General features: G+C 42.9%; 1 protein-coding gene across 3 annotated transcripts in view; it reads left to right on the forward strand.

Moving 5' to 3' along the window:
* The window catches only part of PLCB1 (phospholipase C beta 1), a 685746-nt gene that overhangs the window by 521346 nt on the left and 151885 nt on the right, over positions 1-12515 (forward strand). For all 3 annotated transcript variants that reach the window (XM_044263433.1, XM_044263435.1, XM_044263434.1), the window contains exons 12-14: positions 2905-2987; positions 9196-9280; positions 11003-11180. In XM_044263433.1, coding sequence (XP_044119368.1) covers positions 2905-2987; positions 9196-9280; positions 11003-11180 — 346 coding nt within the window. The remainder of the gene's footprint in view (positions 1-2904; positions 2988-9195; positions 9281-11002; positions 11181-12515) is intronic.

Consider the following 12515-nt stretch of genomic DNA (forward strand, 5'->3'; position numbering starts at 1 on the left):
ACACTCATTTCAATGGCCCATACAAAGGACGTGGCCATGTCAGTTGTCAATAGATTGCACAGGAAGGGGTGGTGAGTATGTGGAAACAATGATGACATCTACAAAAGCAGTTACTATACAGGTTTTGGGGTCAGGATGTTACAGGTAGACATGCTGAGATGTTTTATTTTGGATAAATTTGGGGCTAGATTGCTGACGATCAAAAGATACGAGAGAAGAAGTCAAGAATGGCTTTAATGTGTTTTGCAGTTAGCGGATACAATAGGGCCAAATTTATGAAATCAATAAAATCCAGTTCCTTTTTATTCACACCTAATACCACTTTCTGTGTGATATCTATTTGAAGTTATTTTGAGGGCTTTGATCTTTGGTGGTTAAGGTCATTAGCTGCCTGACTGTTACTACAGAGGTTAAGATCATGAACTCTAGAGTCAGGTAAATTTCCCTGGAGTTTCTTGGATTCTCCTCTTTGTGACCTTGGGCAAATTGGTTGATATCTCTGAGCCTCCATTATATAATTTGGGCTGGTGGATAATGTTTTCCTTAGAGAATGTTTATAGCATGAGTTACAATAGGTGTCTGGACTGCTCATTTAATGGTAGCTCTTGTTGGTATTAGTAAGAGTCTAAGAGGGAAGGTTTAAGGTGAGTGGGGAGGGAGGCACCAGCACGGGAAGAAACCTGAGTTGATTTAAGAATCTATTTCATCATGAGATGGATGGATCCTTTACTTTTTCTCCCTGGGTCCTCACAACAATCTTGTGGAAGGAGGCTTGTCACCCTCACTTTACACAACAACAAGCCAATGCCCAGAAGTTCTGAGTGATTTCTCCCAAGGTCACACAGTTTGTAAAGCTAGGAAGTTAGGATTCAAACGCACGCCCGTTGAATCTGAAGCTTGTCCTCAAATAAATCAAGAATTTCAAGTCTTGGTGTTGCTTGCTATTTAGAGTACATTTATTTTTGATGGCATCAACTATCATAAAAGTTAAACTGATAATGCACGAAAGGCAATCTGTGAATTCACTTCTAAGAAACAGAGTGGATCTTTTGCTCTGTGCAGGCAAATCCTTCTCAGAGGATATATGCAAATGTAGTACAGAATTAGAAAGCCTTATTTATACTCTGGGGCTGGGGGAAATAGCTTTCTCACATAGATATAAAGAAAGCAATGCATTGTTTAAGGAAGATAGAGAAGATAGTGGAAAAGTCCCAGCAGAAGGAATGAAAGTAGAAATCCCTACTTGAAAAGAATAAACAAAACTAAAAACCAAACATGTGAGTATACCAGTTCAATAAGGAATACATATTGAAAACCTGGCGCCCAGGGCGCCTGGGTGGCTCAGTGGGTTAAGCCGCTGCCTTCGGCTCAGGTCATGATCTCAGAGTCCTGGGATCAAGTCCCGCATCGGGCTCTCTGCTCAGCAGGGAGCCTGCTTCCCTCTCTCTCTCTGCCTGCCTCTCTGTCTACTTGTGATTTCTCTCTGTCAAATAAATAAATAAAATCTTAAAAAAAAAAAAAAAAAAGAAAAGAAAACCTGGCGCCCAAAGCTGGTTGGACTTATATTACTTTAGGTGATCAAAGATGAAAAATAATTTAGAGAAATGCAGGAGACTATAAAAAAGTATTCACTTTCTCTAATTCAATAATTTCCCTTCTGAGAATTCATTCCCGGAAAGTAATTCAAAATACTGGAGGAAAAAAATGGAGATGTTCTTTGTAGAACTGTCTCAATGATAGCTCTTTAAATATGTCTGTCCAACAGTTGGGTTCGGGTTAAATCAATTATAATACAACTGCTCCTTAGAATTTTATACAGCTATTAAAGCCTATGACATACACATTCTTTAAAGATACAGATTGAGGAATGAAGTACTAATGCAAGTTACAACATGGCTGAAACTCAAAGACATGTTAAATAAAAATGGTGCTGGAACATAAAAGGCCACCGGTCGTATGATTCCATTTATAGGAAATGTTTGGGATAGGCAAATCTAGAGAGACAGAAAGTAGATTTGTGGTTGCCTTGGGCAGGGTGCATGGGAGCGGCGTGGGGAAGGGGAAATGGAAAGTGGCTGCTAACGGGTACATGGTTTCTTCTGGGGGTGATGAAAATGTCCTAATTTAGATTGGGATGATGATTGCACAGCTCTGAATATGCTAAGCACGGTTCAATGCAATTTAAATGGTTGCATTGTATCTCAGTAAGGTTACATCTCAATTACAATGTTCCAAAAAATATGAGCCTTTACTATAATGAAAACCAAGTTGTAGAAATAAAAGAAGAACAAAGTAGAAGTAAATACAACCACATACCAACAGTGGTTTGGTTCAAAGGCTGAATGTATGAGTGAAAATGTATGCCTTCTCTCATCCAAATTTTTTCTAATGTGATTAGATTTCTTCTTTTATATATATGTAGCAAATAGAAGAAGAATGATTGTCTTTCCCTCTCCACCAAACCAGTCTTCTTTCTTTCTACTTTGTTAAGTCAAGAATCAGAAAATTTAGGGGCATCTGGGTGGCTCAGTGACTGACCTTTGATTTCCCCTCAGGTCACGATTTCAGGGTCCTGAGATCAGCCCTTCATTGGGCTCTGCACTCAGCAGGAGTCTGCTTCTCTTTCTCTCTCCTCCTTTCCCTCCACCCTTCCACCCCGGCCCATGCTCTCTCTCTCTCTAAAATAAATAAATCTTAAAAAAAGAAAAGAGAAGGAAAGAAAAGGAAAGAATCAGAAAATGTACAGACCAGACGCTTGCACAACCCCTTCAGGCCACCTCAGGTCTTTCCCTACAATTCTATGAATGAAACAAGCAACCACGTTAATGGGTGTAACCCCAAAGGGAAACATATCTACACGTTAGAATTCCGGTATATTGAATATATGCGTGTTCTCGTTTTTAGGAAGTGATAGAAGCAATTGCTGAGTGTGCATTTAAGACGTCACCTTTTCCAATTCTACTTTCATTTGAGAACCACGTAGATTCGTAAGTATTCCTCATGTTCACTGGGGAGTCTTTTTCCCTGAAATGGGTATGTTTAATCATTGTGCACCAATTTAAGATTACTTGACATTATTAATGGTGTTCCTTATTGATGTAAAGTCTTAAGTGTCATGTTTTCATCACCATATGTTGGGATTCACTCCCTGAAACCTCATTAACATTTCAATAATCCACTGCACTTGGGGAACCTAGTTACAGGCCACAGGATTTTAAAATGAAGGACTCTTCTTTTTGCAACATTGTGGAATAATACCGTATCTCTCTCCCAAGGGGCCACTTTTATAATCCTCCTTCAGTAGTCCCTTTATTGCATGCAAATTTGTAGTCCGTTTTGCCGCACAAAAATGGCCAGTTCCAAGCACTCTGAAGCTGGTGGAGGGAAAGTTCTGAATTCTGTCCTACTGTCTGGGTTTACGCAGAACCCAGACCACCTCCTCTTCCTGTTGATTGCTCTTGTTTGTTACTCTTTGTAAATATGGTCCTATTTCACAAAAATAGCCTGTCCTTATCGCTGAGCCACACAAAGAAAGGATACTTTGACTTAACTCTTTTATATTCATTTTATCACAAAATGCCAGGGTAAGATGCATTTACATCTAAAATACAGGCATTAGTTTACCCTATAGTTACTCAGTTTAAAATGCTTCAAAATGAAAGAATCTTCTCTCCATGGACTCAAAATTCAAGAAACTGGAATTCTAGTCCATGGAATGAATGGCTGAAGACGGCGGAGTAGTGACCACCGTTACTCAAAAGAATATTTGTGATACCCCCTCTTTCATTTCAATGATCCAAGCCTGATTTCTCAACTAAAAGCCAACAGCACCTGTGCTAATGTGGCTTAAGGGTTTTTTTTGTTTGTTTTTGTTTTTTTTAACCCTTCTTCTTACTGGAAGTCTTCCCCAGACCACTGATTGATTCCCTTTGTTCAACTAATTTGCAACCCATGCTTCAATTTACTTATTCCTTAAGATTTCACTAAAGTCTTGAAAGAAACACTTTGGCTCATGCGCCAATTTCAGCCTGAGGAATTTCCAAGTGTTTAAATGTGATCATCGGTTATTGTGATCATGGAGAAGGGATCTGTTTGCAAGTAACCAATTTTATAATTATCTGTATTTCCAGTTTGCCCTCAGGAAATCCATATTCCATTTACCAGCTCATGGTTCTTTTGCACTGGGAAACAGTCAGCCAATGAATGATTTAATAATTTGGCAGATAGTTTTTTCTCACACTTCTGAGGGGGCAGTTCCAGAGAGAAGAATTGATTCTGTTTCATTGCTATCGCTCTTTGAACTAAAGGGAGCGTCTCTTGAGTTCCTGTATTTAATACCTCATTTGCTGTGACCACCCTGGCTTGCACATGAGTGTTTTTCCATCTCTGTCTGTCCTTCTGTGATTGGGCTCTAACAGTCCTTTAACACCTTTCTTTCAGGCATTGTAGTTCCCAGACATGTTGATGTCCTTGTTCGAGAAATATCTCTAAATCTAGCACATTTATGGTCTTCAAGAAATGTCTCTATATAAATTAGACTAAACAGAAAGCTGTAGTTCCACTGTTGTTTCCCGCCTGCTCACTGAGCTTTCCTATAAGGGAATCAGAGAGGTATTAACAACCACCACCACAAACACAGTAACAGCTAATATGTATTGAGTTTATATCATGTGCCGAGCAGCACACCGGTGTTAAGGCCATGTAACCTTACAGGTGTAAGCAGCCTTACAGGTATAAGGTCATGTAACCAGAAACCTGGGGGCTCCTAAGAATAAATATTATTATGATAATCCCTGTTTTGCAGATGATGAAACTGTGCCCCAAAGAGACTGAGGAATTTACCCAAAGCCAGGCAGCTAAAAGGTGACCGAGCTGGGATTCAAAATCTGGCTGGTCTGGCTTCAGAAATCACAGGTTTCACCAACACTATCCCCACACCTAAGCAGAGCCTTCAGAATAATTGAATTAAGACAACCAGAGCCTCTGCAAAGCAACTGTAAATGTTCGCTTTTATGTGGCTTGTGATCCTTAACCACAGAACGTTTTTTGTGGTTTTCAACACCAAACACCCAGAGGGCCAACACAGGGCGTGAAAACCAAACCTTGCCTTGTACAAAAGAGCAAAAAAGACAGTACCGTGATACTGTCCTTCCTGGTTTAAAAATGAGATATTTCGCTCTTAAAGGTTTCTTAATAATTCGTAAGTCACAAGAGAAAACCGGAAAACAGCTTTTCCAGGATGCCCAGATATCCACCCCCAATCATGGAGATGAAGTCGAGGGCAGTAAAATTGTAATGTAGTGAGGTCTGCTGTGGAGGAAAGCTGTTTGTTTCATGTTTCCAGGATCCCTGAGCCTCGCATGTCAAAATCGCTCAGCTTCAATCCTCTCCTGGGGGGATTATCACACACCCGAAGAAAATTCATAAGCTTTTTGCCTTTGCTGGTAAAACCCCGTGTTTGACTCGTGGTCCAGCTCACCTCATTACAGAACCCAGTGCAGACATCATTCTTCACTCGCAGCCTTCTTTCCCACTAAACCCAGAAATAAACCTCAGAATCCTTCGCAACACAGTGACCAGGAGAACACCCCCACCCCGAAATAATCCGCCACCTATCTGCCGTCTCTAGTGGACCATTTTATTCCCCCGTGTCCTCTGTCTACAAAATGTCAGATTCAGAAGTGTGGCTCAGGCTCCTTTGAGCCGCACGTCCAAAACAAACTCACGTTGGAAGAAAGGAAGAAATCCACTGGATTTTTCTGGTTTTCCCCCTCCAAGTACTTGGAGTTCCCCTTCTCTGTACGAACAACAAAGGGAGATCTAACATTAGCTGCTGGCAGCTCATTCTTCTCCCCACCCTGTGCTCTGCCAGAATCCCATAACATGCAGATTCCTGAGCCTCACTCCCATACCCCATTTTGAATGTATAGAAATGAGACTTTGAAATCTTAAAAAAAAAAAAAAAAAGCCCTAGCTAACTCTGATGCTTCACCTCATTTGTGAGCTAGCATTTTCATTAAAAGCATTCTACACAAAGTCAAGAAAGTAACCCCTAGCTCTGGTTCAGCCACAGATAATGTGAGATTTGGGACAAGATCCTTCATTTCCAGGGGTTATAGCTTCCTCCTCTATGAAGAAGGAGGTTGGTTTAGTGCAATGGGGAGAATTTACACCATCACGTTTTGTGAGGCACAGTCCTTGGTCGGAAAATTGGCCTCTGGGCCTGGAGCCTCTACTTGAAGGGTATGTGACTATGTCCAGATGTGCCCACTGTGGCCTGAAGCTCAAAACGTATTTGTGAGTATTTCCTGTCATTTCGTCTCTGCCGTAGCTGATGTGGATGCCCTGAGCTCCTCAGGATGTTTTGTTTTTTTTTTTTCCCTTGCTAACGGCAGTGTGACTGTCTTTCATTTCTGCAGTTCTGACCCACAAAGTTGCTTTGTTTTCCTCCGACTTTGTACACTGTGCTCTCTGCTCTGATTCGGTTCCCTGCCTGGTGTGTGTGTGTGTGTGTGTGTGTGTGTGTAGAACAGCCTGATTACCAAATAGCCCATTTTACTTTTCTTGAAAACTCCCCTTTGTTCTCTTCGCCTCAGCTGATTTTGAGGCAAATTTGAAAACGTTCGATTAAGTCCCTTTTCTTCGATAGATCCGTGGCCCAGCAGCACCTGCCTCATTGACAAGCTTGGTAGAAACACTGAGTCGAGTCAGCTGGCTGGCTCGGTCGATAGAGCCTGCGACGCTTGACCCCAGGGTCATGAGTTCGAGCCCCATATTTTGGGTAGCGTTTACTTTAAAAAAAAAAGAGAGAGAGAGAAAGAGAAAAGAAAGGAAGAAATGCAGAATCTCAGGCCCCAGGCTGATGCTGCCTAGGAAATATCATTTTCTTAAGACCCCAGGTCATTTGGATGAAGTGTCAGAGCTTGTGTTAAACCCTGTGGTCCACTAACCCTCTACTGGTGTGAACATGGCTTCGCTCAAAATCCTGAAAGCAGGGAATTGGGGTGAAACTCTCTACTCTAGGTCTCTGATCAAAGGAACCCAAGTTCCAACACTCAAGGAAAATGTCATCTCCTTCAGCACCTGCTGACTTATTGTAATCTATCACAACGGTTCTCAAACTTGAGCGTGCGTCAGAATCATCTAGAGGGTTTGTGAAGACCCCTGCGCCCTGCTTCTCTGGAGAGTCTGACTCAAAATCTGCATCGGAAGCCTTGAGTCTGCATTTCTGGCCAGCTCTGGGCGCTGTTGATGCTACGGGTCCTCCGACCACACTTGGAGTCGCAAAGCTCTGTGACACTGAGTGACATCTTTCTGTGAAAGTAAAATGAAGGGTTTGGACAATTTCTCCAATGCAGCCTGGACCGTGTTGGCCGAACACAGGTGGACTTGTCTCAGCCACAGCTGCAGTTCGGCTTATCTGAGCCCCCGAGCTGGCTGTTTTTTGAGCAACAGTGTCTGAACAGAGGATGCCCAGGGCAGTTCTGACACATCAGCTACCTCTCTGTTTGCTCTCCAACTTCTACTGAGTTGTCCTTAAACAACCACCCCCAAGCTTTTCAGGATCAGTTCTCAGGTGGCAGGTTCTCTCCTCTCCCTGATTCTGGTGAGGAGGAATCTGAAGGCTGCATCAGCCACGCAGTAAAATCTCCTGTGGGTCAAGGAAGGACAACGAGGTCATTCTGCAGGGTTTTGCAAGTGCTCGAAACTCTTCTTTGCCTCCCCCTGAAGTTCCAACAAAGCAGTGACTTCGGATTTCCACCTGAACCCCAGAGAAGTCATTGGATCCCCCAAAATATATTCCTTTAAAAAAGGCATTTATATCCTTTAAAAAAAGGCTACAAAAAATGGGTTTCCCTGTGGATCGTTGCAATATGATTTGAATCCTCAGAGCACCCCCTTCCCAGGGGCAGCGGTGGGGGGACCAATCCATGATCCAGGTTTAATAGTTATAGAAGAGAGAAAGAAAATAAGAATCACATTTTATAATCGATTTGAATTGTAGTAAAGAAGGCTTTTTCATCACTCACTTATTCTTACTACAATCCCACTTCTGCTAAAATATATTCACATTACAGCAGGCAGAGACAACTATTGGAAATCAAGTTTGACAGCCTGTAGATCACACTCACAGTTCATAAAACCCAATGGAATTGGATACATTTAAAATGATATTTAACATTCCACATGAATAAGAAAAAAAAATGTTATTGCTTTTTAAAAGGTCAAAGGAAGCAGGAGTATTGAAAGATGCCGATGTGCCCCCGCATCGACTGGGTTTCTGTGTTAGCAAGCGCACACTCGTCCAGGGGAGCCGGTCCTAACCCTGGATCATCTTATATCTGCCCCACTCTTTGAACGGGTCAAAGGCATTTGCATCCATTACTCCACTTTATCTCAGCACCTTCTGTCCTTTTCCAAGAACAGTTATTATCCTCATTGTATAGATCCAGAGTGGTTGAGAGCCTGGAGCTCATCTCAGAAAAACCGGTAGTTCCAGGCTTTGTCTGTCAGACCAGATTCCTTCTGACCCATAGGCAGGCTGACACCAGCTCTCCTGCCCTATTGTGCACGTAAGAGGTGCGGACACCTTTCCCCAACGCACCTGCTGCTTTTATCTTTCCTCCAGGATCCCCTCCCAAGTAGACACACTTCTGCCTGACCGCCCTTCTGTGTTTTGAGATTCTATGCCCGTGTGTGTGTGTGTGTGTGTGTGTTTCTCTCTCCCTCTCCCTTCCTCCCTCTCCTCTCTTCTCTCACCTCCTTAAAAACACTCCTCCGCAGCCTAGCTCTCTGCAGGTTAGACAAATCTCTACTGATTGTTCACCGGGAATCCTGGATAAGTTCTGCCCCCAAAGTCTTACTACTGACTTAGAGTCAGGAAATTGAACAACAGGGACTGAGTCCATAATCCCGAGACATTCCAGAACCCAGTGACTGGCAAATGACCTGCTATGCTCCCCATCTGTGTCTGTTGAGGCCAGCCTTGGGAATAGCCTCAGTGTCTACCTGCCATGTGGTAATCAAATTCGCGGAAGTCAGAATAATAAACTAGGTGTTTAGAATGATAAATACTAATCCTGAAGGGTAAGATGAGGGAATCACCTCTTTCTTTAATTAATAGTATATAGGAATCCTGACCAAATCTTGAAATAATCCTCCTCATTTGCTTTCTTTCTCTCTCATCCCCCTTAGCCCAAAGCAGCAAGCCAAGATGGCGGAGTATTGCCGACTGATCTTTGGAGATGCTCTTCTCATGGAACCACTGGAAAAATACCCAGTAAGCAGTTTCAAGGTTTACCCCTGAAGAAATATCCATATTCATGACTGGAGTTTTGTGTGCCGGTGGGGCAGAGGTGGGGGGGGGAGACTTCCTTACATCCTTTCCATGTTTGTGTTGCTCAGTGAGATTGATTCAGTTGATAATGAAGTCTGACCAGGAGGCAACTGGCAGTGTGCCTGCGGAGGGTTGGAGACATGGCCGTGTCCTCTTCCTGTACTCCCCGTCTTCCCCTTCTCCCTCTGACAGACGTGACTGGCAGGACCACAGAATTCCAACAGTCACATTCAGTCGTGGAAATATTCCAGGCACACGGGGCTCTGGTCACAAACCAGGAACCTCATCACATCCTTGGAGAGAGATGTTTCAGCAAAGCGGGACATGGCAGGTGGCACCATGACACCCCTGCCTGGCCTTGCGTCCCCTCCTCACATCCTTGCATATGCCTGTTCTGGAACTCAGGCCTCCTCTTGGCCTGACAGCATCCCTGCTTTGGGAAGAAGCACAGTAGGAATATCTCACAGCTGTCTCTCCCCTCCTGAACCCTTTTTCCTAGTCTCCACACATTATTACATGGTTTCATACCAATTCCCAGACTCCTTGCAAGCAAAGAATAAAGGACCAGTGTAGGAGAGTTCACTGAACTTTCTAAAAATAACCCATCTGGCGACTTGCACACATGCTCTCTGATACAATATCTAACAACCCTCTCATGGGAAATTGATTTTCTCATTAGCCGTGCAAGCTTGAAACATAAGAAATAAGCCTTGCCAATAAGGGTAGCTTGAATCTCGGGGCTGCAAGGAAATGTGAAGCCGCCAGTCCACTTCCGCTGATGCCAAGGACATGTGTGGCTTAGCTCCCGAGTTCTATGGCAGGAGGGGTGGGGGGGGCGGGGGAGCGGGGGGGCGTGGCAGGGTTGCTCTTTTTAAATGCATCTAAAAGGTTGATTCTACATGCTTGCCTGGAAGCTCCTGTCTTTACCAGTCCTTCCTGGCAGACACCGCACTAACTGGCTTCCCTCCTTTGAGAATCCAAGACAGGGCCTTCCTACCTGTCCTAAATCAAAATGGCTGGATTTATGGTCCACAGCCAACTCATGAACCTTTGGATTAGCAAATCTCCCAATAAGTTTCAATGCTCTTATTCATGGGGATTTCGTTGTGGAAAAAAATAGGAGTTCGGTCATTAAAATACGCCTTTCATGTGAAAAAATAACCACGAAGCAGCTAGAAACAGCACAGTTTACTGGACTGGACGGAAGGCAGTAATGAATAATCTAGAAGCTCTTGGTGTCCAACACCATCCCGGGGCTTTGGGGAGGGAGGCTGAAAGAAAGGGGCAATATTTTTTTTTTTAATTTTTTTTTTATGATTTTTTATTTATTTGACAGAGAGAGAGAAATCACAAGTAGGCAGAGAGGGAGGCAGAGAGAGAGGGGAGGAAGCAGGATCCCTGCGGAGCAGAGAGCCCGATGCGGGGCTTGATCCCAGGACCCTGAGATCATGACCTGAGCCGAAGGCAGAGGCTTTTACACACTGAGCCACCCAGGCGCCCTATTTTTTTTTTTTTTAATTTTATTTTTAAGTCCTCTCTTACACCCAACACAGCCCTCAGACTCACCACCCTGAGATCAAGAGTAGTACATTCTGCCAACTGAGCCAGCCAGAGTGATTCTCAAAGGGCAATATTTTTACAGAAGGTGCTTTTCTTTTCCATTAGCTGGAATCTGGAGTTCCTCTTCCAAGCCCTATGGATTTAATGTACAAAATTTTGGTGAAAAATAAGAAGAAATCACATAAGTCGTCAGAAGGAAGTGGCAAAAAGAAGCTCTCAGAACAAGCCTCCAACACGTACAGTGACTCTTCCAGCATGTTTGAGCCCTCGTCTCCCGGAGCCGGTGAGGGATTGGCGGGTTCTTGTTCCCTATTATGCATGGCTTTCAGAATGGCTGCCCTAACTTAACTTCGAAGGACTTTGAACATTCCTATTTGGACACTCTTTAAAACTGTTGGATTTCTATTTCTGCTACCAACTGGGTGGCTTCGAGCTATCTGCAAAGTCCCACTCACCATATAGTCATGGGACTCAGGACATAGTCCCAGGACGTGGTCGTTTGGGGGAGCCATGATTCCGCCGAGCACACTGGCCAAATAATCTTCCAAGTGACCACATGATTTTAAGCTTCTCAAGGGCCATGATTCTTTAACATTCACTCGGCTCTGGGCACAAAGATGTTCATCAGATGTATTCTCATTGATGCTATGCTGAAGAGTTCTGGGTAATTCCACTTATCCATATTTTATAGATCTCTTTTAAAATGTAAAAAGGTAATCTTACTAGAATTATCGTGTCAAAGCTCCTAGGCAATGTTTAATATCATTGATTTTCCTTTTAGATTTAAGTTGAAATAGATTTTTTTGTTTGTTTGTTTGTTTGTTTTTTGTGGCTGATGAAGAAAAAATTCCAAGTGGTCATCCCATTTCCTTTGAATTACTTGTCATTTAGTCTGATTTCTCTTTTGGCTTTAATCAGAATCTCGGCAGTATGAAAAGGGCATTAGGAAGCTCTCCCAATTAGAGGGTGAGGAAGGGGAGGAAGCTTGAAGCTTGAATCTAGGAAGTTTTTCAATGAAAAGCTTAACTAACATTGGAATGATCATTTTGCTAAACTGGCAGTATTTACACAACCAGAACCTATGCATACCCACTGCCCCAGGGAGTCCTTTCCCAGGCATAGACCAGACAGAAATGTGTATAGACAGTCATCAAGAGAGATGCAAGGAATTGCTTAACACAGCGCTACTCACAACAGCCCCAAACTGGAAACTAACCAAATGTCATCGACAAATAAAGAAGTTGTAGGGTATTCACACTGTGAAATAATGTGCGGCATTAACAATCTACCTTTGCACACAAGAATAGGGCTGCATCTCAGAAGCATAATGTGGAGTAAAAGAAATCAGATACAAAAAAGTATCCACCATATTTCCATTCATATAAAGTAAAAAAACAGGCAGAAGGATCCTATGCAGTTAGAAGTCAGGAAATGGTGACCCTTGAAGAAGTGGTAGAGACACTGGTTTTATTTTGTTTCTTGCTCCTGGTAACAGTTACTAAGGTTTGTGTAGTTCTCACGAATTCACACTCTATGCATGTACAAGTATGTATACTTCTCTGTATAACTATCATACATCAATTTAAAAATTTGGGAATAATTTTTTAAATTAAAATAT

Source organism: Neovison vison, chromosome 8, assembly GCF_020171115.1.
Source record: "Neovison vison isolate M4711 chromosome 8, ASM_NN_V1, whole genome shotgun sequence".
NCBI lineage: Eukaryota > Metazoa > Chordata > Mammalia > Carnivora > Mustelidae > Neogale > Neogale vison.